Below are 26,481 nucleotides of genomic sequence, written 5' to 3'. Positions count from 1 at the left end.
TTTCCTTGTTTATTACACACACTGGGCGACACATACCGTGCTGTAACAGAACCGGGCGAAGCATGACGAGAGCAGCAACAATTTACACGCGTTTTCGCTTCACTTTTGTGGTTGTTTTATCATTGCACACACGAAAAAGCAAGAGGAGAAAAAAAACAGTGTGTGATAGGGCATGAAATTGATAGCAGCCAGAAGAGCATAATCGTGCATAATTTGCGTAAAAAAGGAAAAAAATGGGTTTTGTAAGATCGGCCGTCCCCGCTAGCCAGCGAAATGATTTGAATGAATCAAACATCAATATTAGCAAAAGGCGACTCGTGCAAAAATGATGTTGTCTCCTTTCCGCTCGGAGGGTTTTTTGTTCTTTTTGGTTCGGCTAATAACGATTTATGAGTTGTATGGTTGTGAATTTTCGTTTAAGGTCTGGTCCACCACCCTGATGGACGGTGGCCCACTTGGTTGGCTTCACACAAATCCTTAATTCCTGTCGCGTGTAGCTTTCGCCAAAAAGAGCCACCTTTTCACACCCACCCACCCACCGGAGAGGCAGGTGGTGGTGTGTCAAAAAAAAAAGGCAACAGCAACAGAAAAAAGCGTCAAAAGTTACACCAAACTAGCTTCCGTACGGTGTTACATGTGTAATCTCATGTGTAACAGCAGCGGACGCTAAGGAATAAGGAAACAGCGGGAAAGGGCAATTAAGAAACACAAAAGAATAAATAGAAATAAAAGTGTTGTAAATATATAAATAGAAAAGGGAATGTAAGAAGTGAAAAACAAAACGGGAAACAATAGAAACAGCTTGAAAAATGAAAAAAAAGATATAGTAAAACAAGGAAACAAAAATCCAAGTACACAATGAAATGAAAAAAAAAACGTAAAAAATGAACTAGGGAATAGTATAAATCAATAAACAAATAGTAAAGAAGAAAAGTGGATCGAAAAAAAAGGAAAAAAGCAAACAAACACAAAAAATTAAAGCAGCAAAATTGACCAAAACGGAAAAGAGACAAGAGAAAAAAAAACAAAAAAAATTAAAACTATTTTCCAAAGCGTAACATCGCTCAAAAAACAAAAAAAAAAAAACTCGAATGTGCGAAGGGCTTTGGCAAAGCAAACGTGTTAAAACATATTGCAAGTGGATGGAGTGGTTCGGATTGCAAAATTTTGCTCCCCAATGCGTGCGTGTGTGTGTGTGTGTGTGGGCATTAGTGTGCATTCGCATGTGACCGATAATGAATGCTGTCAGGAAACTTATGACGAATTTCCAACGCTCGGTGACCGTAAAAGCGCTCGGAAAACTGCCGCCCAGCAAGCAGCGACCCCGTTTTGGACAGCGGTTGTTTTGCGATGTGTGGGCATTTTTCCTTCCCCCATTCGTCACCGGACCAAAACCGAAACTCTCCTTTCCGCACTCCCCCCCCCCTCCCTCCACCCTGTGTGTGAAGCCTGCCAGCACCAGGCGTACACACGGTCCCGCGAATGAATGTGTCCACCCGAAAAGTGAATGTCTTTGCTTGCTTCGTTTGGTTGGTTTGCGGCGTTTGTTTTTGTTGAAGCTGGTTGGCCGTTTGCTTCCCCCCAAGTTCGATTTTTTTGGGTGCGATAGTAAGTTCCTTTCCAGTTGGCAAAGTTGTTGTGGTAGGTGTGTGTGTGTTTATGAAAGTTGATTAGTGTGCAAAATGTAGGTAAATGCCGAACGTAGTATAATTAGTGTACGGCCGTGTATGGTGTTGTACAGTTTCGGACGGTTGGGATAATTCCGTACGGCAGCGCAGGTCCAAAAGGATTTATTGTTTTTCTGGGGGGTTTGAAATATCGACCATGAACACACCTCCGCTTCCCCGGTCTGCCCCTTTAATGAGTAGTAGGATTTAAATACCTAGAACTCCTTGTAGTTCGTCTTTTTTTTTGTTTTCTTTGTAAAAGCAAAACGCTTTCTGTCCGCTTTGGAGCTTTCAACTCGTTTGTCGAATGCTGTTTCAGTCTCGGAACACTTCACAGAGCAATGCTCTCTTTCTCTCCTTCTCTCTCTCTGTTTGGCTAGAACTTTACCAGTGGAAAGCATGATTGACATTCACGGGTGAGTGAAAGTAATTGAACCCGTGTAAAAGCCGGCAGCAGCATCATTTCCAGAAAGGCCAAGAAGTTTGCTTTCACGGAATCCGGCGATTTAGCCGTTCAGTTTGGGAACATTTTCTAATTAATTTAATTGATCTCCGCCGAGTACGCGCTCGCGCCTGAACCCTCCCTTCCCGCTCTTGGTTTTCTGCCTCTCTCTGTGGCCCTCTTTAGGTCCTCCAGGTCGTCATTTTCATCACCGGATAAGGTTTCTTATCATGCAAAAATGGTTAGTCGCTTTGCTTTGTTTGCTTTTTTTTTTTTTTTTTTGGGCCGTGCAAAAAGTCTTCAAACAGCGGTCGAAGAGGTCCCTCGGAGAGGAAGGATGGAAAATTTGATTGAAGCAGCTTTGCCACAGCCAACACGGCGCGCCCGCGCTAACCGTGCGCAGAGGAAGGCTTTCGAACGTGTCGCGAGGGAGCGTTTTCCCGTTTGCCGATAATATCTGGCAGCTCTTGGCTTGCTTTTTTGCTAGAGTCGGTTTGTCCTCTTCAGCCGCTGGTGGAGCACACCACTTCAAAGAGCGATACAGCTTGAAGGATGCTTAAGATGATGGTAAACTGCTGCTTTTTGATACTTTCATAATCTGCATAGGAAAGTAAGGAAAAAATGGTTTCGATCAGCCATCAACCAATCGAGACCGCGCACAAGGACATCGAGGAGAACACACTGTAACGCAGGAAGGGAAGTCGCACCACTAGTCGGGAACAATCGGCAGGAGAGTGTTTTTGTTGGTCGTGTCTTTGGTTTGCTCTTGAGGCACCGGTCAGGGCAGCAAGCTCCTGTACCGCTTGCGATAGAGGCATCGTGGCGTAGAGCCAATTGCACAACCAAAAAAAAAAAACGCAACCAAACCGAAGCGCAACACAGCCCTGCGCGTCCCCCGGCCTCGTGCTTGCAATCAAAATACCGCAACGCGCTTATCAAATCCTTCCACCGTTTTTTTTTTTTCAGAACGGACCGCGGATTTACCGTGTGTCCGTGGTGCTTCTTTCTTTTTCGGATTGGATTCAATTTCCGAGCCGAGACGGGAAGGAAGCGTCGTCTTATCGGTCGATGGTTTGGGGGAATGGCACGGCAGACGATGGGGAGTCAGCAGCAACTGTGCGCGCCTGTTGCAATGACCTATGTTCGTGAAAGGAAGCAAAACGAAAAAAAAGCCATCCATAAGGGGCAGTAAGTGTATCAAGAGCGAGTAGAATGCAAATTCCATTCAAATCCGGAATGATTGGCAAAATTGAACTCATAAAAAGTACTAAAAACACACACACACACACACATACATGTATAAATAATCACAATTAAAATGTCACATAATGAATGGGAGAGAGGCTTGCGATAGCCTTGTGTTGATGATTATTAGAGCAACGCAGGCAGTACGGCCGAGAATGTCAAGCAAAAACAAAGAAGTGAGTGAGAAGCTACGATCGATCTTGTTAGGAAGTGATGGGCTGCTTGGTTTTTTTTGGGCTAGAATTACATTTACAAACAAGCTGCATTCCCTGGTGGGCTGATAGTGAAGGGCACGGACACAGACGCGTGATCTCAGGCGGGCCTTGCTCGCTGAACACTGTGCGGGATAATGATTTATTATGTTGCGAATGTCTTGCTCTAGGCGAAAAGTGGTGTATTTTTTTTGTATCGGAAACCCGTCGTCTATTACCTTCAATTTAGAGGGTTTTGTTCTTCTTCTATCAGTAAGACGCCTAGCAGTAAAAGACTAGCCTTACGTGACGCACATTAGGTGAAAATTGTGTTGGAGTGTGGTTTTGGTTACAGTGCGTCAGTACACCACGACACGTGCGCAGTTTGTGTGTACGCTTTGAGCTTATACAAAGTAAACAACAGTGTTAAAATAAGGCGCAGTAGTGTCTGTGTGAGTGTATACAAGTCCAACGTTGATCCGGAAGTGAAATTTAGTAAAACTCCTCCACCAGAAGATGCTTGCCAGCGCCCGGCGGCTGGCGGTTGTAGGTCTGCAGCGCAGCTGAGCAGCAATTCGTTGCTGTGACAGCGGCGGCCCCGTAAGAGCCGGCGGCCATCAAGCTGGATCCGTCCGGCGGTAGTCCGCGTGCGGAACCGTCAACATCGTCAACATGCGCAGCGACGGTACGAGCTGCTAAGCAACGGCCAGTAGTGCGAGACGCATCCCATCGCTACCACGAACACAGCAGCTCCTACCCGGACGAGCTTACGATGAACATTTCCACCGAGTACGCACCGACGGACGGGATGAGTCGCTCGTCCTACACGCGATCATCCTACCGATCGGCCTACTACGGTGGGCCACCGGAGATCGGTGGCAGTGGTGCAGGAGCTCTCGGCTCGCAGCAGCACCAGCCGCCGTACGGTGGTGGAGTCGAGACGATCGGTTTTGCCGACGGAGGGAGCCACTCGCGGCGGCATCACGATCGATCGGCCAGTATGGCGATGGGTGGAAGTTTCGAGGGAGATTGTAATGAGAAGCCATTCTACGCCCCATCACCCCTGGGGTCCGATTCGTACGCTTCGGACGAAGGCAGACACTCGGGCGGATATCTGGCGAATCCTTACTACGGTGCGACGGCCGGTGGTGGTGGTTACGGGCATCAGGGTAGTATGGTGCGAGCAATGCCACCGGAGCTGGGAATGTACGGTGGAGGATGCTACGGCAGTCCACCAGTACCGTGGTACCAGCTTCCGCAGCAGCAGCAGCAACCGTCTTCGTACCATCAGCAACAGCATCCGGGACATTCTCAGCACCATCACCATCACCATCACCACCATCCCCATCCCCACCACAGTCAGCAGCAGCATTCGGCATCGCCAAGATGCTACCCGATGCCACCGGAACATATGTACAATATGTTTAACTTTAACAGGTAAACTTCTTGGCGGTTGGTTGTAACGCCTGTGAGGCTCAAATCACATTATCACATTATAATATGTGATAATTTTATGAAACCGTAAACTGAATAGTTACTTGATACACAAAAGTAATCCTAAACCTTGTCAAACATCAATTCATCTGAACTGCGCACCGTTGCATTTCTGAGTTCCAAGAGTATCCAAGAACATCAGATTTCAAATATTTTGTATTCTGATCAGACCATCCAGATATTGTTGTTTATTTATGTTCATAGAAATTCTAAGCCCAATAGCAGACTTTTCCTCTTAAGACATTTCTAAAAGGATATATCTTTAAAACAACAAAACTGATCCGGCAGTCTTCCATCCCACTGTTTGATGCATTAATGTTTGTTGCAAAACCCCGGAAAATCCCAAATATCAAAATATTGCAATAATTACTCATCATTAGTTTGTTCCTGCAAAAATACTTCATTCCACTGCACGTGCACTAATCCATTCATTGCTAGAATTCCATGTTCGTGGATTTCAGAACCGTATCTACTTACCATTTCTTTGATTCCCTTTTTTTTTTGAAGAACGCGTCAATCGTTTTCCTAGAATTGACAAAGTCTTTAAATGGCGAACCGGGGCTTAAATATCCCCAGACTAAACGCTGAATTGGATAAAAACTGTGAACTTTTTCCTAATTCAATTACATCTTCTGTAATGCCGTGTGCCTCGTGTACGATACTTCAAAGATGGTTCAATTTGCTAATACCGAACTTTGCCGGGCCGGGGCCCCTCGCTTTAGCGGTAACTCGTCGGGGGTTGGATTTCAGTTTAGAATGCATAGAAGATAAGACCCATAAAAGCGTTTTTGAGTCGTCCCTTAATTTTTGCCATAACTCTGCCTGCTTACCAGGAATTATCCGGATGTGTATTGCTCTCCGCTTTTCAATGTCTAGACTCTAGACCCGTGGCAAAACGGGAAGAAAACAAAATTAGCAACACACATTTCGTGGTAAGCATTCATTACTCATCTTCCGAGTGTGCTTTTTGCTTTTGTATCCTCGGTCCTCGTGAATCGCCCGATTCACCGACACAGCACCAACTCGAAGGTGTGTAATTTAAATGCTATACACCAAACTTTGTAGCTCAGTACATTCTGGCGAAATGCTGGACGAAAGTCGACTTGATGAAGTCAGGCTAGCAGCCCATTTTGTACCACTAACATCTCTCTTGCTCGACTATTGGCTTTCCTTCCGAGCAGCAACATCAGCGTTTGACAGGCAAACTTTGGCAGCAGCAGCAGCATCAGTTTTGTATCAAATAAACTTCCGACGCTTACGCACCCGTCCCTCCTCGCCACCCTTCTCTCCAATGCAAATACCGTTTAGGGAATCAATTCTCGGAAGGTAGAACATTTCGTCAAAATGTCAAAAAGTAAATCTCTTGGTATACGTAGGGCCTTGCCGCCCGCTTCCTGCCAATTGTTGGGTGGCTCGAGAGGGATAGGGATGTAGACAGAGAGAAGGACGGTAGTTATTTCATTGCCTAGGACCGTTCGATCCTGGACCGGGTTTTCTTTGCACGCTTTTTTAGGCCCCTCGGTTAAGGATATTTAGCCATTTTGTACGCTGTCCCGGGTTTTGGCTGAGATACTTTACCTTGCACAGTTTCTGACGTTTCTGTAGAATACAGAGCTGCCGCAAACAGCAATGTATTGGCCTGAACCTTGAGCACGGAAACAGCCTGCTGGAGCTGCTTTGATTCTCGCCATTAAGACCGTCGCGTCGTGTGTACATTGTTGTCAGGCGTACAAAACACGACGTGTTTGGTGTGTTCTTTTTCCGCGAGTCAATACCCTCGTTGCCGCTACTTCTCGGATCTTTAACAGTTTGAATTTTCTTAAGATGTTCCTCATCTATCAAAGTCGGGCATTCCAGTAACAGTGTAGTTAGAATCACGAACGAGCAAGGTGTGCTATTCGTTCGCCCGCACACCATTAGCAATGCATGCCTCCGGGCGCAGAATCAGGAGCTTGTGTGTGAACTCATCAAGTTGCACTGTAAATAATGGGAATGTAAAAACTACTCGCTTCCACTAAAACACCGTCTTCCCGTCCTACCAATCAGCAACGGTTTTCATCACTTCACTTTATTGAGCACACAATCCTAACGCGTGTATGTGTTACGCAAAAAAAAGGGCAAGCGAAAGGTGAGTCGGTGCAGCGGGCTGAAGTTCGAGGGGCGGGGGGGGGGGGGGGGGAGATGAAGGGAAAGGTCCCGATGGGGTGAGATTTGTATCGATTGCAAAATGATGATACGTTCCTCTTGAGCAAATTCGCTGCAACAATGTTGCAACAAGTGCATTCTCCACCCTCCTGCCCAAGTCGCCATTACACTAACTACTAATACTACTACAGCCAAATTTTATTGCTTTTCCACTTACACAACACTATATTGTGTGTGTGTGTGTGTGTTTGGCGGTGTGAAGCTATGTGTGACGGTTGCGGTGAAAGGGTGTGGACCCGCGATGCACCCTTGGTGGGTGGGCGATCGGTTTCTTTCGTTCTCTCTCTCCCTCTCTTTCACTCCGTGTCAGCAAAGAAGCAACGGATCACGTAGTGCTGCACCGGTATGAGTCAAGTGTTATTAGTGTGCATCAATGAACCACCCAATGAACCACCAGCACCTACCCAACCACTACCACTCATTCAAACGTTCTCCGATGTGGCCGGTAAGTGTATCTGGGATCGAGAAAAGTACGCCCAAAGCCCGTATGGCTTAATCGTCCCCCCCCCCCCCCATTTCTGTCCCTAGAGAGCTTGTGGACAGTGGGTGACACAGGTTCTTCCGGTTGTCAGGTAGAAAGTCGGTTGGAATATACTGGAGTTTTATTTCTTTTATAAATGAAGTCTTTAATCCAACTGATAAGGAATAAAGCGCGGTTTGCAGGAAGCGTTCACTCTCTGCCGTTTGGCCCGATCAGCATCGTGCAGAGGATAAGAGAGCAGGGAATTATAAAAAACGTAAACAAACGGATCAATTCCATTCCAGCTCTTGTCCGGTTTGTTTGCTCTAGATGTGCTCTTTATTGGAGAGTTTTTGTTGGTGTTGTTGATGAGATGAGTGCGCCTCCTGACACACCGTAGGGTTGGAGATTTGTTGGTAATAGAATTACAATCGGTTAATGTGCTTTTCACACATCTGATGACTGTTAAACAAAATTGACCTGATGTCAAAGTCAATCGGATTATGATGAGATTTGAATACACGACCTCCATTGTGTAAGGCTGCGAGCTTTGCACTACACCATGCGACTGCTCTCCTTATGATGTGTTAAAAGTCAATGTGATTCGGCAAGTTCATGACAAAAAAGCGTTCCATTGTATGCATTTCATCCTCGAAAGAAGCAAAATATGAATCACACAAACAAGCAACTTAAAATAAGCTGTTCATAATTTGATAAAAAGTGTTCAGTAGTTTCCACGTCCCGCAAATTGCTAGTGCATACGTGTGCACTGAAATGCGATATTCCATTTCCCATTCCATTTCCAATGCGATACATTGTAAGCTTGTTATGACCCTTCTGGCTGGCCCTACCTGTTCCACCTAGCAAACCGTTTGAAAATGAATTTTCCCATGAAATATTACACATTCGCACGATGCAACTAGCCTCTCCACCCTACCACCGACCGGCAAGGATGGTCAACACTGGTTGGACGGTTCCAGCGTGGACATAAACTAAACGTTTCAGTATCCTGTCGCAGTCGCATTACCGAAGCGGGGCTGTGTTTACATCGTGGTTTTCTTCACTTTTATCTGCTCCATTTGTGGTTGACTCTCTCCCTTTCCCTCCCACTTCTCGCTACTTGCTTTTCCTCTGCCCAGGGGCTGCAATAGCCAGCCACATTCAATTGAATGGTCACACAAACATTCCCGTTTAAATGCACACTGTTGCAGCTATTTCCGTACCGCTTGTAAAAGGGATTCCAGGCTTAAATATTGGTAAACACAAATGGACACACACACGAATACAGTGGTTTGGTGGAGGAGACTCGGCAATTTGCTGTTGCGTCTCTGTGTTGTAACTCTTGTTGTGCTGTTTGTCCAGTAATTATTTGCATATTTACAATGTTTCCTCCCGGGAGAGTGGGTGCAATTTACGGTGTGCGAAGAAACTGCAACAAGTGAACACACTCACACAACTCACAGAGAGTGTGAGATGAAAAATGGCACGTAGCTGGAAGCAATGCAGTAAATTAAAGGATTGAAATAATTAACAACAATCCACATTCCCCCATTGGTGCGGACGCGCGCCCGATCATCCGGAACAGCAGGCAAACGCGCGTCATCGGGATCCTCTCGCGCCTGGGTGGCATTGGGTACGTGTTGGACACGCCATGCCAAAACACTAATCCCCTACCACAACCACCCAGCTTGCCCCTGGTCAAACCCATTATCAGCTTTTCCCGCAGGCAAATGTAAATGTAATAAGCAGTAATTAGTGTTACCATTGTGTTTGGCGATTGGCCACTTCACGGTTTCGGTGTGGAAAAACTGCGCAGTAGCAGCAAGGTGGTGTGCCGTGATGGGTGGGCGCGATTGTGCCCGGGGGTAGATTTGCTGACCCAAACGCTGTGCAAAGCGACGACGGCGGTAGAAGCCGCGTTCCGTTGCGGGCCGTTTGTTTTTTGTTTTCCCTGCTTCTTGGCTTGTCCGTGACACGTGATCGGCACGGCTCCAAGCTGCACCAGGAACAAGTGACCGAGCAATCAGCTCCCGAGTCTGTATGTGTTTTCCGGGAGGGGTTGATTCGAGAGCCAGCCTGCAAGGGAAAGTATATTTAGCGCTGCTAATCCAACGCTCTTAGCAGCAATAAAAGGAAACTAGTCCGCGCCCCGGCGAGCTGGAGGGTGCACTACAATCTTGCACTTGCACTTGAGAATATCAAACTGCAGCACTCTATGTTGTGTTTTGTTTGGTACACCACTTGTCTCTCACTCCGTCCCGGTGCTTTGTCCGCGAGTTCGCGTATTGAACTTGATCGGTGGCCACTCAATCATCCTCGAAGACGCCCGGCCCTTATCGACACACCGTTGTTTCATGCAACTTGCGGTTCAACTGCAATCAAAACGGTCCTTCTCTCTTTCCTGTTCCTCCTCTGGTCGTACACTAATTGCTCAAGCGGAGGGGATGCGAGCTGATAGCAAATGTTCCGTTGGTGTGGTGTAGTGGTCCATTTTCCTCCAAGGATTAAGGGGAGCGAACGATTGCTTCAAACTTCTATTTACCTGGCGCTCCTGCTCGTCCAACAGGTAGCAAAGGTGGGGTGTGGCGACAACGCGGTTGATCGTGTGATCGCTCTGTAATCGTTGCTGGAACCGGACGAGCTCCTGGCACGTACCCATCACACCCCTATTGTGCTACGGGACGGTGGGAGAAAAACGGATTCCCACCCCTCCAGTGTTCATGCGCACGTAAACCGGCAGCAGCGATTGGGTGGCAAGATTTCGTTGATTAATTATCATCAACTCGGCGTCAACAAGTTGGATTGCTGCGCGCCTCACCGTGCACGGTAGTTTGATACGCCGCGCGGGTTTATTGCAACATTGTTGCAACTAATATGCACAACTTCTCTGTGTGTGCAGTATGTGGTGTGTGGCGTGTTTGTTTACGGAGATGGGCGTTCGGGGCGAATGGGAGGTGCATTAGCAGCTTTTGCTACGCTGTGAAGTGCATTCTGAAGGTTACCTGTTTCCTGACGTTGTCCTAGGTGCTGTTATGTAATTGTTAATTATATAAATGGGTTCATTTTCATTGTTTTTTTTTTTTTGCATAATTTTCATCACATTTATTTTTTGTTTTTTTTCCTGGATCTTGCAACAAAAAATACAAATAGAATGGGGGTTTCCCTTTGAACAGTGCATGCAGAAGTTGAATGAACGTATTAAGGGCTAGAATATCAAGTTAGCGGGGCGGTACCGTGGTACAGTCTTCAACTCGAACGACTCAATAACATCCCCGTCATGGGTTCAAGCCTAGAATGGATCGTTCCCCCGTAGCAAGCACTTGACTATATCCGGCTGCGTGGTCTCGCAATGGTATAGGCCGGCATGTCCGCGTAGGACATTACGCCAAATAAAAGAAGGAAAAGAAGAAGATATTATAATCCAATCCAGTGTAGATGGTTAGAAGCTGCATTGCATGAATAACTTATGCTTGAATAAAATATTCTGACTTATCATTGATATATCCAAGATCGATAATCGAAGTCGAATCGATACTAAGATATTGCGCTAAAAATTTACACTTTTTCTGTATGGTATCTTTCTATTCTTTAAATCTAGGAATAATTCAACCTGTTTGATGTATGTTTAAATAATACTGTCTGTATGTTTCCGTTTTCTATTTGATTTCGTAAGACTTATGGTTAGTGGATTATTATTTGCATTGACTTTGCAGTTTTATGTATAGAATTGCTGATTCCCTGTACAAAACTGATCTAGATTTATCATCTGACTAATCTAACTATCCTGTTAGTGGATCAAAAACGGTAAGACACCATTCTATGCATATATACAGACTATACAGAGATTCTCATACAAGAGATAACGTCTGACGTTGCCATTGAATCGAGATACGCGTAAAAAATTCTCCAAAAACGCTCCCGAAAGCGTTGTCCTGATACTCACGCGGTGGATAACCTTTTTATATGCCTCAATTAAAATGGTGATTGAAATAATTGGGTCTATCATTGAGTAATCATTCCTCTTCCTCTGTTTCCTAATTAATGCATGATTCACTTAACTGATTTGATACCCGCACAACTTCAACATCTTTATTGTCCATCTGTGAAGATAATTACCTAATCTTCCAAATGTTCGCATCCTCTCGGAAGATATCGAAAGGATTTCGCTGCCTCACAAAAAACAGAGCTTAATATCCCTCTAGCTACTATAGCGTATCGCAAAAAGAATGGAGTAATCAATCCTTGCCAATATTCCCCTTCCAAAAAAAGGAAACATCCCCGGTAAAGCTCTTTTGTGTAAACAGGAAGCATGGGATTTCGTGGAGGCATTTCCCGAATTTATCCAAGCGCAAGCACTTTCTGTGTTCCATTATTCTTCCATTGCCCCACGCTATCTACCTTTTCCTGGAACTGTATTGCGATTTCGCTTGCTTTACTTCCTCCTCCTCCGTCGCACCGTGCTCTACTAGTAGTTGATGGAGCATTATGAAATTAGATGAGAGTGTGCGCGCGCTCGCCTTCTCTCTCGGTCCAGGAATTATGTTTAGCTGATCTTGTAACAATAACAATTCTTCCCGGCCTGCTCATCGCTTCCAAGGGAAGAAGAGTGCTCAAAGATTTCCACCACCGCATCATTATCGCAGCGCACTCGTGTGTCGCTTGCATCAATAGAAGTGAAGGTACTCCAGATACCGGTGCCCTAGATTGGCATCGGCATTTAGGGGCCCAATTGAAGGCGAGCTTTGTCGCGCGAACCTATCACAACCGTATCATCGTTCAATCACGTCCTTGCTCGATCGACCGATTCTTCTTCACTCGCATTCTTTGCTCTTGCCCAAAACATGCGCCCGGGATGATCCGGTTAGATAATGCCGCACAGCCACGCGCTCCTTTACCGGCATTCTGGTACACCACTACATCCCTGCGTTCGTCTCAGTTCAGGAGCCTCACAAGAAGAATAAAACCACCTCTGAAATTAATAGTGAAGATAAACAGAGTTCGTTGCAGTTTGGATATCGATAGCAGTAAGGGTTGCTAACTGTTCGACTACTGCACGACTTCTGCTGCTGCTGCTACTACAAGGCACAGGAGGGGCATATACGCACGCTGTCCCGGGAATAAAGATCCTAGAAGCAACAGCAGCAAACACACGCACACACACACACGTGTCCCAGCCCAAACCAAAACGGTTCGACCGAGGGAGCTGCTCTCGACCCCGCCCGAGGCTGCCGTTTCTATTTCTTCGCCTCGCTCGCTGGCAGCAGGGGCTCATTTTCCGAAAGCCCTCGTCGGTCCCGGGAATATCTTGATACAGGTTTTCGACCTTGTATTAGCGAATTCTTGGAATGCCATTCAAAATCGTGCACTTGAAACGGCAATATTGCGTAAAGCACAGGACCGCTCGGGCCGGCGCTGATGGTGCGGTGGCTCTCTTGTGTTTGGGGGGTTTTTTTTTGATGGGGGAATGGGGGCTTACTACCTACCCAGAGTTCGGTACGACTCTCTTTTTGTGAAGCATGAAATTTTCCTCGCACTAAAGTGGAGCATGCTGGAAATAGAGAGATAGAGAGAGATAGAGAGAGAAAGCGAGCGGGAGAAAGGAACAACCACCGTATGCCCTTTTTGCCTCTTATTGTAAGACGACAGCGGCGACGGCGGCAGGATCGGAAAAGCTTTCCTTCCACAGGTTCTTTCGCCACTGCGAAGAGAAAGTGAAATCTAATCTTTCTCTTTCGCTTGGAGCTTGTTTTTTTTTTTTTGGTTTGGTTTGTTGTTGTTGAAGGGCTGCCACTTTTCCGTTGCGCCTGCCGTGTAACCATCCATCTGCTTTTTTTGGTCCGCCAAAACCCTAACCTAGGCCTTGCTTGCCTGGGACGCGATGCGGCATGCTCCTCCCGGTACGCATGATGATGGTGTGTTCGCATAAAGAGGCCGGAAAACACCGAGGCCCGTCGTAGTAGCTCTTGACAGCTTTCGTTTGATTTTCTTGCTTGTCTATTTTTTGTTTCTTTCCTTTTTTTTAGGCGAAGGGAAATTGTTCGGTTCTGACGCAAGACTTTGATGAGTTCTTGAGGCGAGGAGAAAATAGTCTAAATAATTCTGAATTCAAAGGAAATGCTAAAGGAAATGCTGTGGAGAGATGTGTGTGAAGCATCAGCGGCGTATCGTTTTGGGTGGATTAGGGGGGCCAGCAGCTTGCAAGAGCAAAAAGTGTTCGAGTGTATGTGTGGGTCCGTTTCGTTGTGTTCTAGAAGCAATTCGAATGTTACATCGCATTCGCTGACTAATTTCGCTCACCTTGTGCAGCGAGCTCCTCTTCTCTCTGCTCTGGTTGGAGCCACCGTGCGCTATTCGAATGTTCACGGTAAAGTGGACTTGTCATCTGAAGCTTCAAGATAAGCGTTTTTATTTTTGCTGTTGCTGCTGTACCACTTCTTCAACGGTGTGTGTGTGTGTGTGTGCGTCTCACTGCTTAAGGATGAATTAGCAGGAAAAATCTTGTCATCCTTCCGGAGCTAGAAACAGCTGGCGAAAGAACGAGAACGAGCAAAGCTGGGATGCTGGAAAACGACAGGGTGAGGTCAGGTTCGTCGCATATGATGCTAAAAGGATTTTGGGAGGCATACACACACACACAGGGACAATGTCGATGACAAGAAGGATGCCGGTTTGAAGAGTCCGCTGTCGGCGTGTCCTTTTCTCGGGCAATGAAAGAGTTTCTTGGAAATGTTTCGGCGCTGCTTGCTGAACCCGGCAATGCCCGCACTGTAGGCTCTCGAGCGAGTGGTTGCGAAAAGGAAGTGGTGGGGTTAGGAGGGGGATAAGATGCTCGCAACCAAGCTGGGCAAAAATGCTCACCCGAAAACCCTTCTCTGCCCTCTAAAGAGAGGAGATGCGGACAGAAGAAGAGTATTCATCTTCCGAGCTGGTTGCTGGAAAATATGGACCCTTTCCAGGGGGTCCAGAGGGGAACGACGAGGATCAAAACGCACCTTTTAGCGTATCAACCCACCACCGTCACACGGGATCGGGAGTGAAAAGCGAGGTGGCGGTGGCGACGACAACGACGGCTCTTGGCAAAAACGTGTGCGGTGTGGGAAGTTTTGAATGAGACATTTAATTAATCATCGAATTTATTCGCGCACACCAACCAGACGTGCTCCTCTCCCTTACAACCAGGAGAGCTGCTAATGATGTAAAAGAGAGCCCCAGATGAGGTGGTGGCGGCAGCACTGGGCGAGCATTGAATTTTCACCGGTTACTGAAGCGTGCCAGTACCACAACTTTTCGGTTGCGATGCGTTGCCATAGGAACGCTAATTATAATGATAAATGTGCTGTTTTTATTAGGTTAAAAGAAGCAGTGTGGAGTGGGGAAAAGCTTAATCGTGTGTGAGGAGATGGTGGGACTGAGGGGAACGGGGTGTGTATTGTTGGATACTTTGTATGAATCTTTGAATGGAATAAACTTAGTTTGTCCATGGATGCTGTTCATATATAATTAATTGTTGAAACAAGGTTTCTCTCGTTTTTTTTTCTTTCTTTTTCTTTTGTTTTTGCAAGTATTTCCATATTATCTCATTTTTATTGCAAGTTTAAAAACGATACAACAGTTGTTGTTATTCTTGGAATATGTTGTAAAAACACAAAATTCTGTTTATGTCCACCCGCCGCCGCCTGGATCTGGATTTGAACACTATCCTTTCATCTATAAGCCTTGAGCGCTCAACACGACACTATCAATCGTGCTTCAAAGTGCCAGCGTTATAGCTTGGTTTGTATTTAACAGTTTGGTTTTCGTGAAATTCGTGGTTGTAAATAGTGTTTAAAAAGTTCTACCGACAATAAAACTTTTTTGTTTATTTCACAACTTTTATATATCTTTAATACCACATTTTCCTTCAACCGCTACATTGTAATACAATTCATTCGCCTTGAAAATCCATTCCGGGGCAAAATATTTCCATCCTCGCTGCATGGTGCCAGCATAAACACAGCGCCAGTACTGCTGCGTTTGGTTTCGCGAAAGTCGGACATTTCCGCAACCAAAGAAAAGCCTGAGCGTTCATGCTCCCAAAACAGACCTTCCCTCGCAGCGTACCAGTAATAGTTGTTGCTTATTCTTCACCGTTCGGCACTGACCGCCTTTCGCGGATGTTTGGCGCTGTTAGTTCGTGATGAAATGCTTGTGTGTTGCGCGAGAATGGCGGGAGCAAAAAACACACACACACACACACACAGCACAGCCAGCACAGCGTATAAATATAGCGTAGGAAGATGCAGATGTAGATTTGGTTCTCATTTCAGGATCTCTGTTTTCCGTGCATCGTGGGGAAATGGGTGGCAAAAGGGAGAGGCTAAAAATAAGCGAATCGTATTCATCGAAGGACGCGCGGGCGGGCTTTGTTTTTCTTTTCTTTTCTCACACTCATTACTTCTCCGTCTTTCCTTAGCTGTCTGTCCATCAAGTAGCTCAAGTGTGTGGCCTGCTCGAGAGCGATTCTTGTTTCTTCGACCTAATTCTGGACCGAATGTGTCACACCGTCCAGACAGGGCTGCGGTGGGCGCTTGGCAAAAAGGGGTTGACCTTGTCCTCCTTTTTGCAATAGTTTTACGAACCAGATCACGCCGCGACGGCGGCCGGTGTCGAATGTTTGTGCTCCGATTGCATCCACCGCGTAACCGGACGCCGGCGGGTGTGTCCCGTGGCTCAGAATATGATTTCATTGGACATGACAAAATGAGGCGCTTAATGTGTGTGCCGCCGCATCCCCAAGAACAGTATTAGGGAAGAAGTAATGGCTGTATCGGTTGCCATACGTTGTCGTATTTCGCTCGTGCCGTGCCGCGTGCCACAATGACGGTAGCCTCCACTCGGCCGTAATTGGCGGGACGAGATTCGAGAAGCGAGAGGACGGCAGGCGGGCACAGAAACTTATAGGCCGTCGCCAGTGCAACAATGTTGCCGTCTATCCAAACAAAGATGGTTCCTCCGCGCATTAGTGTGGAGTGGGCCGGCACTGGCCGGCCATGCACCAATTGCACCCCCATCACTCGGTGCCGGTGTGCATGCGAGGGGGAAGTAATCGCAAACAAACACTCCGCAAACCGTATCGTTCCGCCGTCGCTCCAATTTGCCCCCAGTACCCCAGAGGAACTAGGGAATGAGTGCAATTCGCCGATAGTTTCGTTTTATTTTGCACCGGCTTGTAGGGTAACTCGTGAGAACCTGGGTAGTTTGGGGGAGGTTGGAAGATTTCTCCCTCTTCCACGAGTATTTTCAACGCCCAGTCGGTCTCATTTCATGCCATCCGCGCTGCTGCCGGAGTTAGCGGTATGGTTTGAAATTTCAAACTTCAGCAGATATTTACTCCGCTCTTTTGTGTCTAGACGAAACTCACGTGTTTTGGTGTTGTTTTGATTCTGCTTCTATATGATTTGACTCCATCCGACAGATGTCTGAGGAACTTCACAGTCACTCATCGTGAGGAAAAGGCTTTTAGCTGGATGGAGGCTTTTAGTCTGAACATGATGATTATTTTGGTTGAAAATAAAACCAATTAGTTGCATCATTATGGCACGCCATTTAAAGCAAGTGGAACCGAGGATTACCGATGTAACGAAACCAATTCGCCACGCATTAAAAATTCGCTGGTGAATTGTAAGCTTTTCTGCACAACGCATGATCTGTTAAGCCTTTTTCCTTCCCACATATGTCAAACCGCACACGGAGGATGATACTGTGAGCCCGGGTTGAGTTCATTAGTGCAGAATTAAAACGATTCCAATGCGGTACTGTTGGTACAGGGAGATGATTGGCAGGAAACCTTCTCATCATTTGATTAATCATTTCTCTATTTCACTTGCGTGTAACTGCTTGTTTTGTGTTCACGTAGGAAGTGTGTGGGGTTGTTAGGCCGCCACTCAAGTAGGACGGCTCAGTTTCAGAAATCGGTACTGAGAAATGAATTTTAGAGTGTTGGGGAAGTGATACGCATTTTTTGATGTGTGAAAATAACCATCAACGAGCTTTGCTTGATTGCCCTATATTGCGCAACATTTGTATCAGTATATTAAATTGGTTTTAAGCGTATGTGAGCAAATTAAATTAGTTTAATTATTGCCCTTTACATAGATGTAATGGTGATAACATTCAATTTGGAGATAGACATTTCATCATGACTTTCTTACAGCAGTAACTGATCGTTAACTGATGATAGCTTGCTACTCTGATTGTGCAACTAGATATATTTAGGTAGCTATGAAAGACTATTCGCATCTTTATTTCCATCAAAATGCTCCAACTTCTTGCCTTATTGCCGACAACCTCAATTGATATTGATATTAAGCAATTTCTCGATAGAAAGCACGAGACTTTTCGATAGAAATAAGATAATCAATAAAAATTAATTACTGCTTAATGATTCCGAACCTGGAATTTGGAGCGTTTTTCTATGAAGTGCGTCAAAAATTTGCCACCGTGTAATGCTTCGCATTTGTAGCGGAAACCTAGCCGCAGCTCGACCAACTGGAAAAAGCGCCAAAACGTTGTTCGCTGCGGCTCTCTGCATTTCCCAAAAAAGGAACAACTCGCAGCCAACTGAAATGAGATGAAATTATCAGTAATTGATAGGAATTTCCAGTATTCTGAATTGCTGGAAAAATGGAACACACACACATCTATTTTAAAGAAACACTCTGCTAATACGTTCCGCTGAACTTACTTCGGTGGTCGCCTGTTGGTTGCGTTCTCTACACCGCCCCAAACGGTTGTAGCACGGCAGCAGGAGCGGACATAGAGGAGCAATTGTGGAGGTGGAATAGAATATTGATTTCTACTTTTCTACAACACTGGTATCGCAAACTAACTCGAAACACTGATGACATTGCGCAATTTCCAAGGCACGACTCTACATTCATACCACCGATGCCTACCGAGCGTGTCTGCTCGCACTCTCTCCCTCTCTCTCTTTGTCTCTCTCGCCCTCCGAAACTCGCGCTCTCTCTCTCTAATACTGTGCAGACCCTACAAGCACAAGCTGACGATTGTTCGTCAATAATTACCTCGTGCCTCCTCCAATGCCACCCACCACCAACTCACCAGGAGATGCTTATAAAGAGACGGGTAAGATAGGAAGAGGAAAAGGGAGACCAGACCCTACACGGTTAGATTTCGGGACCCAATTTATCATCGGAAACAGAGTCGGTAGAAGTATATTAATTTCGCATCGAGTATTAAAAGCACACGTAAAATGGATGTCTCTGCTGTGAGTGTATGAACGAGTGCGCGCGTGTGTGTGAACGTATGGTTGCGTAGAGCATCTCTCAGAAAGGTAAATAAATGCTCGGTAACAGAGATACGCAGCAGCAGCTGCCTATTTGGCCGCCGCCTATCAGTCCTTGAGCCGAAGATATTGAAGGTTCTTTTACTGCTTCCAATGCTGGATTCGTTCAACGCGCGATCTCTTCATCTCTTTCCATCAGCTCTTTGCACCTTACCGAATCAATCACAAGTGTACAGCAGCAGACCCCCCCCCCCCCCCGAGAGATGCCACACGCACCTAATTGAAAGAAACCTAAGGACTTTTGTGCGGAACTATGTAAATACAAATTAAAACGCGTTCTGACTCGGACGCTTCTCTTCCAATTGCTCACGCTGTTTACATTGCTGGAGAAGTAGCATTGCAGAAACAGCATATTGATTGCGCGACTAGGTTTTGATCGTGTTTTGCGCGTGTCTGCGTAAGCTTAAGTGCCAACCTTGTTGTATTTTGCTGTTCGAGCAGATAATCGAAACCCTGTTGCGTCTATTGAGACGTCTGCATTCATCATCTCTGGCAAAAGCCACGGATCCCACAGCCCCAAAAACTGCCAAAATCCGTAAAGTCATTGCATGAATTGACAGTTTCTGCCCTTTTCCTAGTCGATCTTCTCGAAACCACTCGTTCCGTTTGCCTTTCCCAGCCTTTTTTTGTTAATGTAAATCGATGGTCAGGCTTGTTAGCAACCTGTTAGCAAGCGGTTGCAGGCACCAATCGGCAACAGATTCATAGTCATAGTGCTGCGCTGTGTTGAGCCGTCAGCAAAGTCGAAGTGGCGATCGTTTGCTGTACAAGTTCGGTGTATGTGAGAACTAGCTAGTATGAACTACCACTACTGTTGCTCTCGTGAGTGCCTCTTTACTAAGCGTGAAGATTGGCTGGCTGGGCGAGCAGGCAGAACTTGGCGCGCTCCACCTGTCGATTTCCACGCGCTTGTGTTCAAATCGACCCGCCATTAATCATACCGCCTATTTACTAGCCTAATGTCCTTCTAATGGGTCAGTTCTCTGCCCCTCCCCCCTCCCGACCACCCACCTTCATCCGGTAAAACCGCCGAAACAAGCTTTTCGTTGAGTGCGGTAAAAAAGTGTGGTGTAAAATAAAGAGAAACAACGTGTTACTGCAACGCTTACATATTAATATACTACCACCTTCTAATTCTCGTTCACTCACTCTCTCTCTCTCTTTCTCCCTTCTTTCCAGAAATGGGCGCGAGGCGCGAAACCGGGCGGAAAAGAACCGGCGAGACAAGCTTAACGGATCGATACAGGAACTTTCGGCGATGGTGCCGCACGTGGCCGAATCGCCCCGCCGGGTGGACAAAACTGCAGTGCTGCGCTTCTCGGCCCACGGTTTGCGGGTGGACTATGGTAAGAAGGGCAGACAGGGCAGACAGGAAGTCTGCAGCAGTATGTTTTAAGTGTTACAAGACGTTCATTAACACACATTCTCTTCCCAACCGTTTCCTGTTGCAGTGTTTGGCAAATCTAAACCGGAGGAAACGGTCAAACCGGAGGCACAGGACTCGCTGTTTCGCATGCTGAACGGATTTCTGCTCACGGTGACGTGCCGCGGCCAGATCGTGCTCGTGTCGCCGTCCGTGGAACAGTTTCTGGGCCACTGTCAGGTGAGTGAGAATGACTAGTGGAAGTCGTTTGTTTTTTTTGCCTCACTGTTTTGTCACTCGTAACTTACACGAATTTGTGCGCTGTTTGAACAGATGGTAGCAACACATGATGATGGTATGCCGTAGCCGATCATTCCGTGCTAACACAACCATGTCGGGTTCGGTTTATAGCGGCAATCTAACAAATTGAAACAAATTAGCTACTGACCTAATCATTTATACATTTTTTCGTCTTTCATAATTTTGCTGCTCATTTAATGTGGAATGATTATCCACATTAAGGCACTAGATTTACAGTTTGATTTCATCAAAGCCGTATCTATTTCGAGATTATTTCGTCGCTATCTAATCACTTTATCTAGCAGGGTTTTCTCGCTTCCATCTTTGCCCAATCTTTCGGTTGTGTTGTATTGAATAACATGCATGTCACCATTAAATATATCCATTTATAATTGGATACGTGATATATCTATGCAAGCTCCCGCTGACAACACTGTGTCCCTCCCCCCCCCCCTCTTAGCGTGTCCCTCACGGGGGTGAAAGCCGACACAGCTTCGCTTAACTATCCATCTTTCTATCAAATAAACAAAAAAAGCTTCCAAAACAAACCACATAAAACCACCCCATAGGCACAAACACCAGCTGGGCACAACCTTGAGTTGCATCGGAAACGATCGGACGCGATCAAGAGAGAGAGAAAGAGAACAGCCCGTCCGCGCTCGCTTGATGAAACGCCACTTAAATTGCGTGACTAACATTGGTAGCTTGCAGCGAGATTTGGCATGTTTCTTTCAAGTAAAAAAAACAAGACAAAACAACAACGTTTAAACGCTTGTCATAAAGTGAATAGACACACTAGGAGAAGCAACAACAAAAAATTGGCACAAAATGATAACTATCTTAGTGGTTTTGCAATACTCTACTACCACCAATTTCCTTCGCGTGGCGTTTGGCGTTTGGCGTATCACACTACACACATGCAGAGTGGTGCCGATTATCGTGCCTCCCCCCCTTTCACTGGCGTCACCGAATTAAGGTGTTGGTGGTAGCCCATGTGGCTGAGATTGCTCCGTGAGGAGCGAGACTGTCCACTGCTGCTCTGTCCAATTTTTGGCGTGTTTTTTTCGCGCGTTCTCTCTCTCTCTCTCTCTCTCTCTCTCTCTCTCTCTCTCTCTCTCTCTGTCTCGTTTTTGTGTTTTCTACGTCCGCCTCCGGTGCATCGAAACTACTAACGTTTACGACGACCGGGGCTGCCTTTCCCTTTTGCGGCGGAACACATCACGCTGATTGTGTGGAGCATTGCAAGGCTGCACACAACACCACACTGCGTGGCAGTTGCAAACTGTCAACTCTTGTGGCGTGTGAGATGGATTTTGGGGTGCTCTCCTCCAGCTAACAGAAAAAAAAAACTATAATTTAATGTGTTTTTGATTTTTCATATGTGTCGCTCGCTGTGGCATGAGAATGGAAGAGGGTTGAAATGCAATCAAAATTAGTTTTAACGGCAGTGTCTTGCCCCAATAGCGCGCGATAAGTCTCTGGCAGTTTAATGTGGCTCCCAGGCAGCTGTGGGGGGTTCCCCTTTTTTGGGGAGCTTTTGATTGCATTGCGAGCGTTACTTTCGGGCGTTGGGGTAACATGCAATGATCCGCCGTTGGCTGGTGAGCTGCTGTGTGCATGGGGAAGGTAGGTAAAGACGGACATGTCAAGGAAAATGTTAAAAATCTGGGGATATATAACTACATCGGGCCAAATGAAAATGGACACCTGTATTTTACCATTGCATTCCTATGGCTTTCCACGTCTAGGTGGGTAGATGAACCAATTCCTGGTCAATTGCAAGTACTGCTCATTCAGGAATTGTAAGTGTCACATCTCGTAGAATGCAGAATCTCAAGCATTATCAGTCACTAACAGCTGACACATTGCTTCAGCTTACAGAACAACAGTCAAGAGCTTCTCTTTAGGAAATTACTTGGAGGAAATTCCACGACCCCACCATGTTTAATGGACTTGTTTAATGGTCAAAGCCGTTTTTCCGCCTTGTCAAACTTCAACTTTTTGATATTTCTAATCCCAAAGATTCTCTTATCTATTCCTGAACAATGTCATATCAATGTCTCTTCTTTTTGTTGATCAAAGTATTCCAAATCGTGGCAAGATATTGGGTTTCGTGAGGTGCCTCATGAGGCCTTTTTTGGTGCCTTACTCAAGGCATTTGATGACATCTATTCATCGCCAATTGATATCTTCTATTTCGCGTAATGTCCTACGCGGACATGCCGGTCTATACAGGCTTTCGAGACTTAAATCATTACCACGCAGCTAGAACCCATGACCGGCATGTTATTGAGTCGTTCGAGTTGACGACTGTACCACGGGACCGCCCCAAATTGATATAAGAAATAAAAATAAACAAACTGCATGTTTAAACCACTAGAAAACAAGATTTGTTATTGCTTTCATGCTGGCTCTTTCCCCAGTTTTTTGCTTAATATGACCGTCGTTACCTACCTTCCCTTTGAATTGTATTGTTCGGTCTGTGTAGTAGCCCCACAGACACAGTTGTTTTCAATAATTGTACCACATATGCTGTCCTAAAAGGCCATTAAGGATCAATTTTGTTTACGAATCCGATGTTGTTAATCGGTCGAAAACAAATGAGACAAACAAGCGCGGCAAGCCACAGTCGAAATGTCTAGCAACAGATGTGTTTGCTTTCGGAATGCTTGATGCTTGATGGTATTAGACAAACTTGTAGCTACTAGTAGTGTAACACATAAAGGCGGCTACTTTTAAACCACTCTTCGCTTGTCCCATGCTGACGGTGGTGGTGGTGGCATTGCAAATGTCAAGGACTTAATAAATAGAGCCGCGAACCAGTCGGCTCCAAAAAAAAACACAGCAAATCCAAACAACGTTCACAAACAGTGGTCGATCGTGTGCACCAAACAGTGGTCGATCTGAAGGAAGGCCTCCAGTGCACGCGCTTAAGGACGAAGGAACCAATATCACCCCAAGGGGAAGGAATGCCGCCGTGCGCTTGTGGCGGAACCATTTCCACCGCAGCAGACGCACATATTTCCACGCACAGACGCACACACACACACACACACGCACAGTGGATGCACACGGACGATTGCATCTTTATCGGGAGACTGCAACCCGCGCCTCTCTATCAAGCGCCTCCCCAGGTGCCTGGGTGCGGTGGGGCAACGATGGAGCAAACGTAAACATTCGTGACTACGTGCCTAACAGAAGGATGTCTTCGCTTGTTTGTTTACCGAGCTGGTGTGTGTCGGAGTGTGTGTGTGTGTGTGTGTGTGTGTGTGTGTGTGTGTGTGTGTGTGTGTGTGTGTGTGTGTGTGTGTGTGTGTTCACGTTTTCTCCGCCTGGTGTGTGCTACAGCCAGCTGACCACACCCGCCCAAGGTCACCGGGGGCGCATACAATTCGCGAACTGAAAGCGAAGGCAGCGGAGAAGGCAGCTTGGTGATTCCTTTCCTCCAATCTCTTGCGGACGTTTAGCTTTGGCGACCTGTAGAAAGATTGTTGTAAATTTCTCCTCATGTTTTCCACAAAGCTTTGGTGTGCGTTGTGATACCGGTTTTTTTTTTGCAACCAAGACGCCAAATAAAAATGAATTCAAACACGCTAAGACAACGCTGCGCTGTTGATTCGATTAGGGTGAACCAAAAAAAAACAACAACAAGCAAAACTGGTCAAAACCTGAATTGTAACATGTTTGGAATGGAATTAAATCTGTCCGTTACGGCGGGCTAGCGATGGATGGGTTATGTTTTATGCGTTTTTTTTTTCGACAAAACCAGCGTTCCCAAACACATGCTGAAACGTTTGCATAATATGATGGCTAGCAGGAGAGATACAATGATATTATTTCCCATTTTCCACTGCCCTGCATCGAGCAGCGAAATGTCACACTCAGTGGCGAGATGTTTGTGTGTTAAGAAATTGTGCCGCTAATATATAACTACACTTGCCCGGGGTTTGGGCCAATAGTCCTTTGCCAAACGACGAGGGGACGTGCATTGCTTTCGTAACCGGCTCGTACCAAGACCATGGCCGGAAACATCCCAGCTCATGTGGAACGGTGATTCAGTTCCATCTCGGTGGGTCGCGGTGGTACCACCAAAAGCGCGCGGCCCGCAAACAACAACGCCGATTGCAAATACTTATCAACGGGCGCAAGATGATGGATTAGTGGCAATCACGGCCCTCGCTCCCAGCCCCAAAAGTGCAAGAGTCCAGTCGGTTCGCTCGCTCGCTGCCCCGACCGTGTGGTTTGTCTTGTTTTTGATTAGATGCTCGGTGCTCGGGCTCTCGGTACGGCATAACGATAAGCAAAAAGGAACAAAATAATAATGTCTTTTGCGAGCGATACGACCCGGGGCGAACACACAAATACCCCAAAAAAAGCACCTTTCATGTTTGATTGTAAGTGTGTTCACAGCTCAAGAAGACGCTACAGCGCTCGATAATGAGTATCATTTTTTATTCGATTCCGTTAATGAATTGGTCTCTCTCTCTCTTTGTCTCGACTGTTTGGCAAAATTAATCCTCCTATTACAGCCACATTTTATTACAACATATTAAATTTCATTTTATTTACCGGTTTTATTACGCACTTGGAAGCAATTTTGCCTCCAAAGCAAAGGTTCTTTGATGCGCTTGTCCCCGTTATCAGTGTCGCTAAATGATTGTACCGGAAACGTGTATTGCCGCAAAGAACAGGAAGGCGAAGAAAAATACCCAAACAAACCAATTAATCCCGTATGTCTTTTTGTTTTTGCTTCACTCTTCCGATCTCGCAGACTGATCTTTACGGGCAAAATCTCTTCAACCTTACCCACCCGGACGATCATGCGCTGCTCAAGCAGCAGCTCATCCCGTCGAACCTGGTCAACATGTTCGACAACGGCGGTCCGAGCACCAGCTGTGGTGCCCCACCGGCCCTGCTGGGCTCCGGGGAGGGTGGATCCGGCACGCACGGTACCGATGGGGGCGGCGAGTTCCAGCGATCGTACGACGACGAGGAGGAAATCGACCGAAAGCTGCGGCAGGATCATCGGAGGTTTACCATCAGGTAAGAGATTTCGTTTTTAATCTCAGCGACAACAGTTGCTTCACCGGTTTGCTGTTTGCTTGCGCAGGATGGCCCGGGCTGGACCGCGATCGGAAGCGACGACCTACGAGCTGGTCACGATCGATGGGTGCTTTCGGCGGGCGGATTCGGCACCGCGTGGCAGCAGCAGCAGCTCCTCCGCCACCAAAGCGGGAGCTGCAGGGGCTGGCGGTACGGCCGGCAGTATGCAAATGATACGGCGGGTGCGGGGCCGCGACGACGCCATACCGCTGCACAGCATCAACGGGAACGATATCGTAAGTGTTTGACATTTCCCTATGCAAATGAGGTTCGCTAGGGGAAAAAAAAGAACTGAATGAATGTTTTGTTTGTCCGGGTTTAAAAATAGATGTTTATTTGTTTACTTTTGTGTGCGAGGGATGTCACTATACATGTCCTTCTCGGTTGTGAAAGGTAGGCAGTGTTTGGAGGTGTTTATAGACGCTTAGAGCTGCATCGCCTGCTTAATAGACCACGCCCTGGCTGGTTAAAGCGCTAATAGGACTTAATCTTTGCGCATCATGAACGGTTGTATGATGAGAAACGATCTCCGGACAACTTGAATGATCGTAATAGATCTGTTTTTGTCTTACTAGTTGATGTAAATCACCATTGGTTTATGACATTCGTTCTTCTACTACTTGGCGTAACGTCCTACGAGGACATCCCGGCCTATTATAGGCTTTTG

General features: G+C 46.4%; 1 protein-coding gene and 1 long non-coding RNA gene across 10 annotated transcripts in view; one reads left to right on the top strand and one right to left on the bottom strand.

The window, feature by feature from the left end:
- The window catches only part of LOC1276689 (uncharacterized), a 59,179-nt gene that overhangs the window by 26,553 nt on the left and 6,145 nt on the right, over positions 1-26,481 (top strand). For 4 of the 9 annotated variants that reach the window (XM_061649151.1, XM_061649148.1, XM_061649153.1 and 1 more), the window contains exons 2-6: positions 3,820-4,982; positions 20,228-20,394; positions 20,500-20,651; positions 25,483-25,754; positions 25,822-26,050. In XM_061649151.1, coding sequence (XP_061505135.1) covers positions 4,318-4,982; positions 20,228-20,394; positions 20,500-20,651; positions 25,483-25,754; positions 25,822-26,050 — 1,485 coding nt within the window. In that variant the 5' untranslated portion in view covers positions 3,820-4,317. Of the gene's footprint in view, positions 1-3,736; positions 4,983-20,227; positions 20,395-20,499; positions 20,652-25,482; positions 25,755-25,821; positions 26,051-26,481 lie in introns of all 9 variants that reach the window. The other 5 variants (XM_061649150.1, XM_061649149.1, XM_061649156.1 and 2 more) reach the window with 3 other exon arrangements.
- LOC133391963 (uncharacterized) lies at positions 17,954-18,523 on the bottom strand. Its single transcript, XR_009765390.1, has 2 exons — positions 18,428-18,523; positions 17,954-18,303 (listed from the first exon to the last, which is right to left on the bottom strand). It is a non-coding gene; the product is annotated as an uncharacterized LOC133391963 (long non-coding RNA).

The sequence above is a fragment of the Anopheles gambiae genome, chromosome 2 (genome assembly GCF_943734735.2).
Source record: "Anopheles gambiae chromosome 2, idAnoGambNW_F1_1, whole genome shotgun sequence".
NCBI classification, from domain to species: Eukaryota; Metazoa; Arthropoda; class Insecta; order Diptera; family Culicidae; genus Anopheles; species Anopheles gambiae.
Note: the sequence above shows the minus strand (reverse complement) of the source record. Positions and strands in the feature narration are given on the sequence as shown.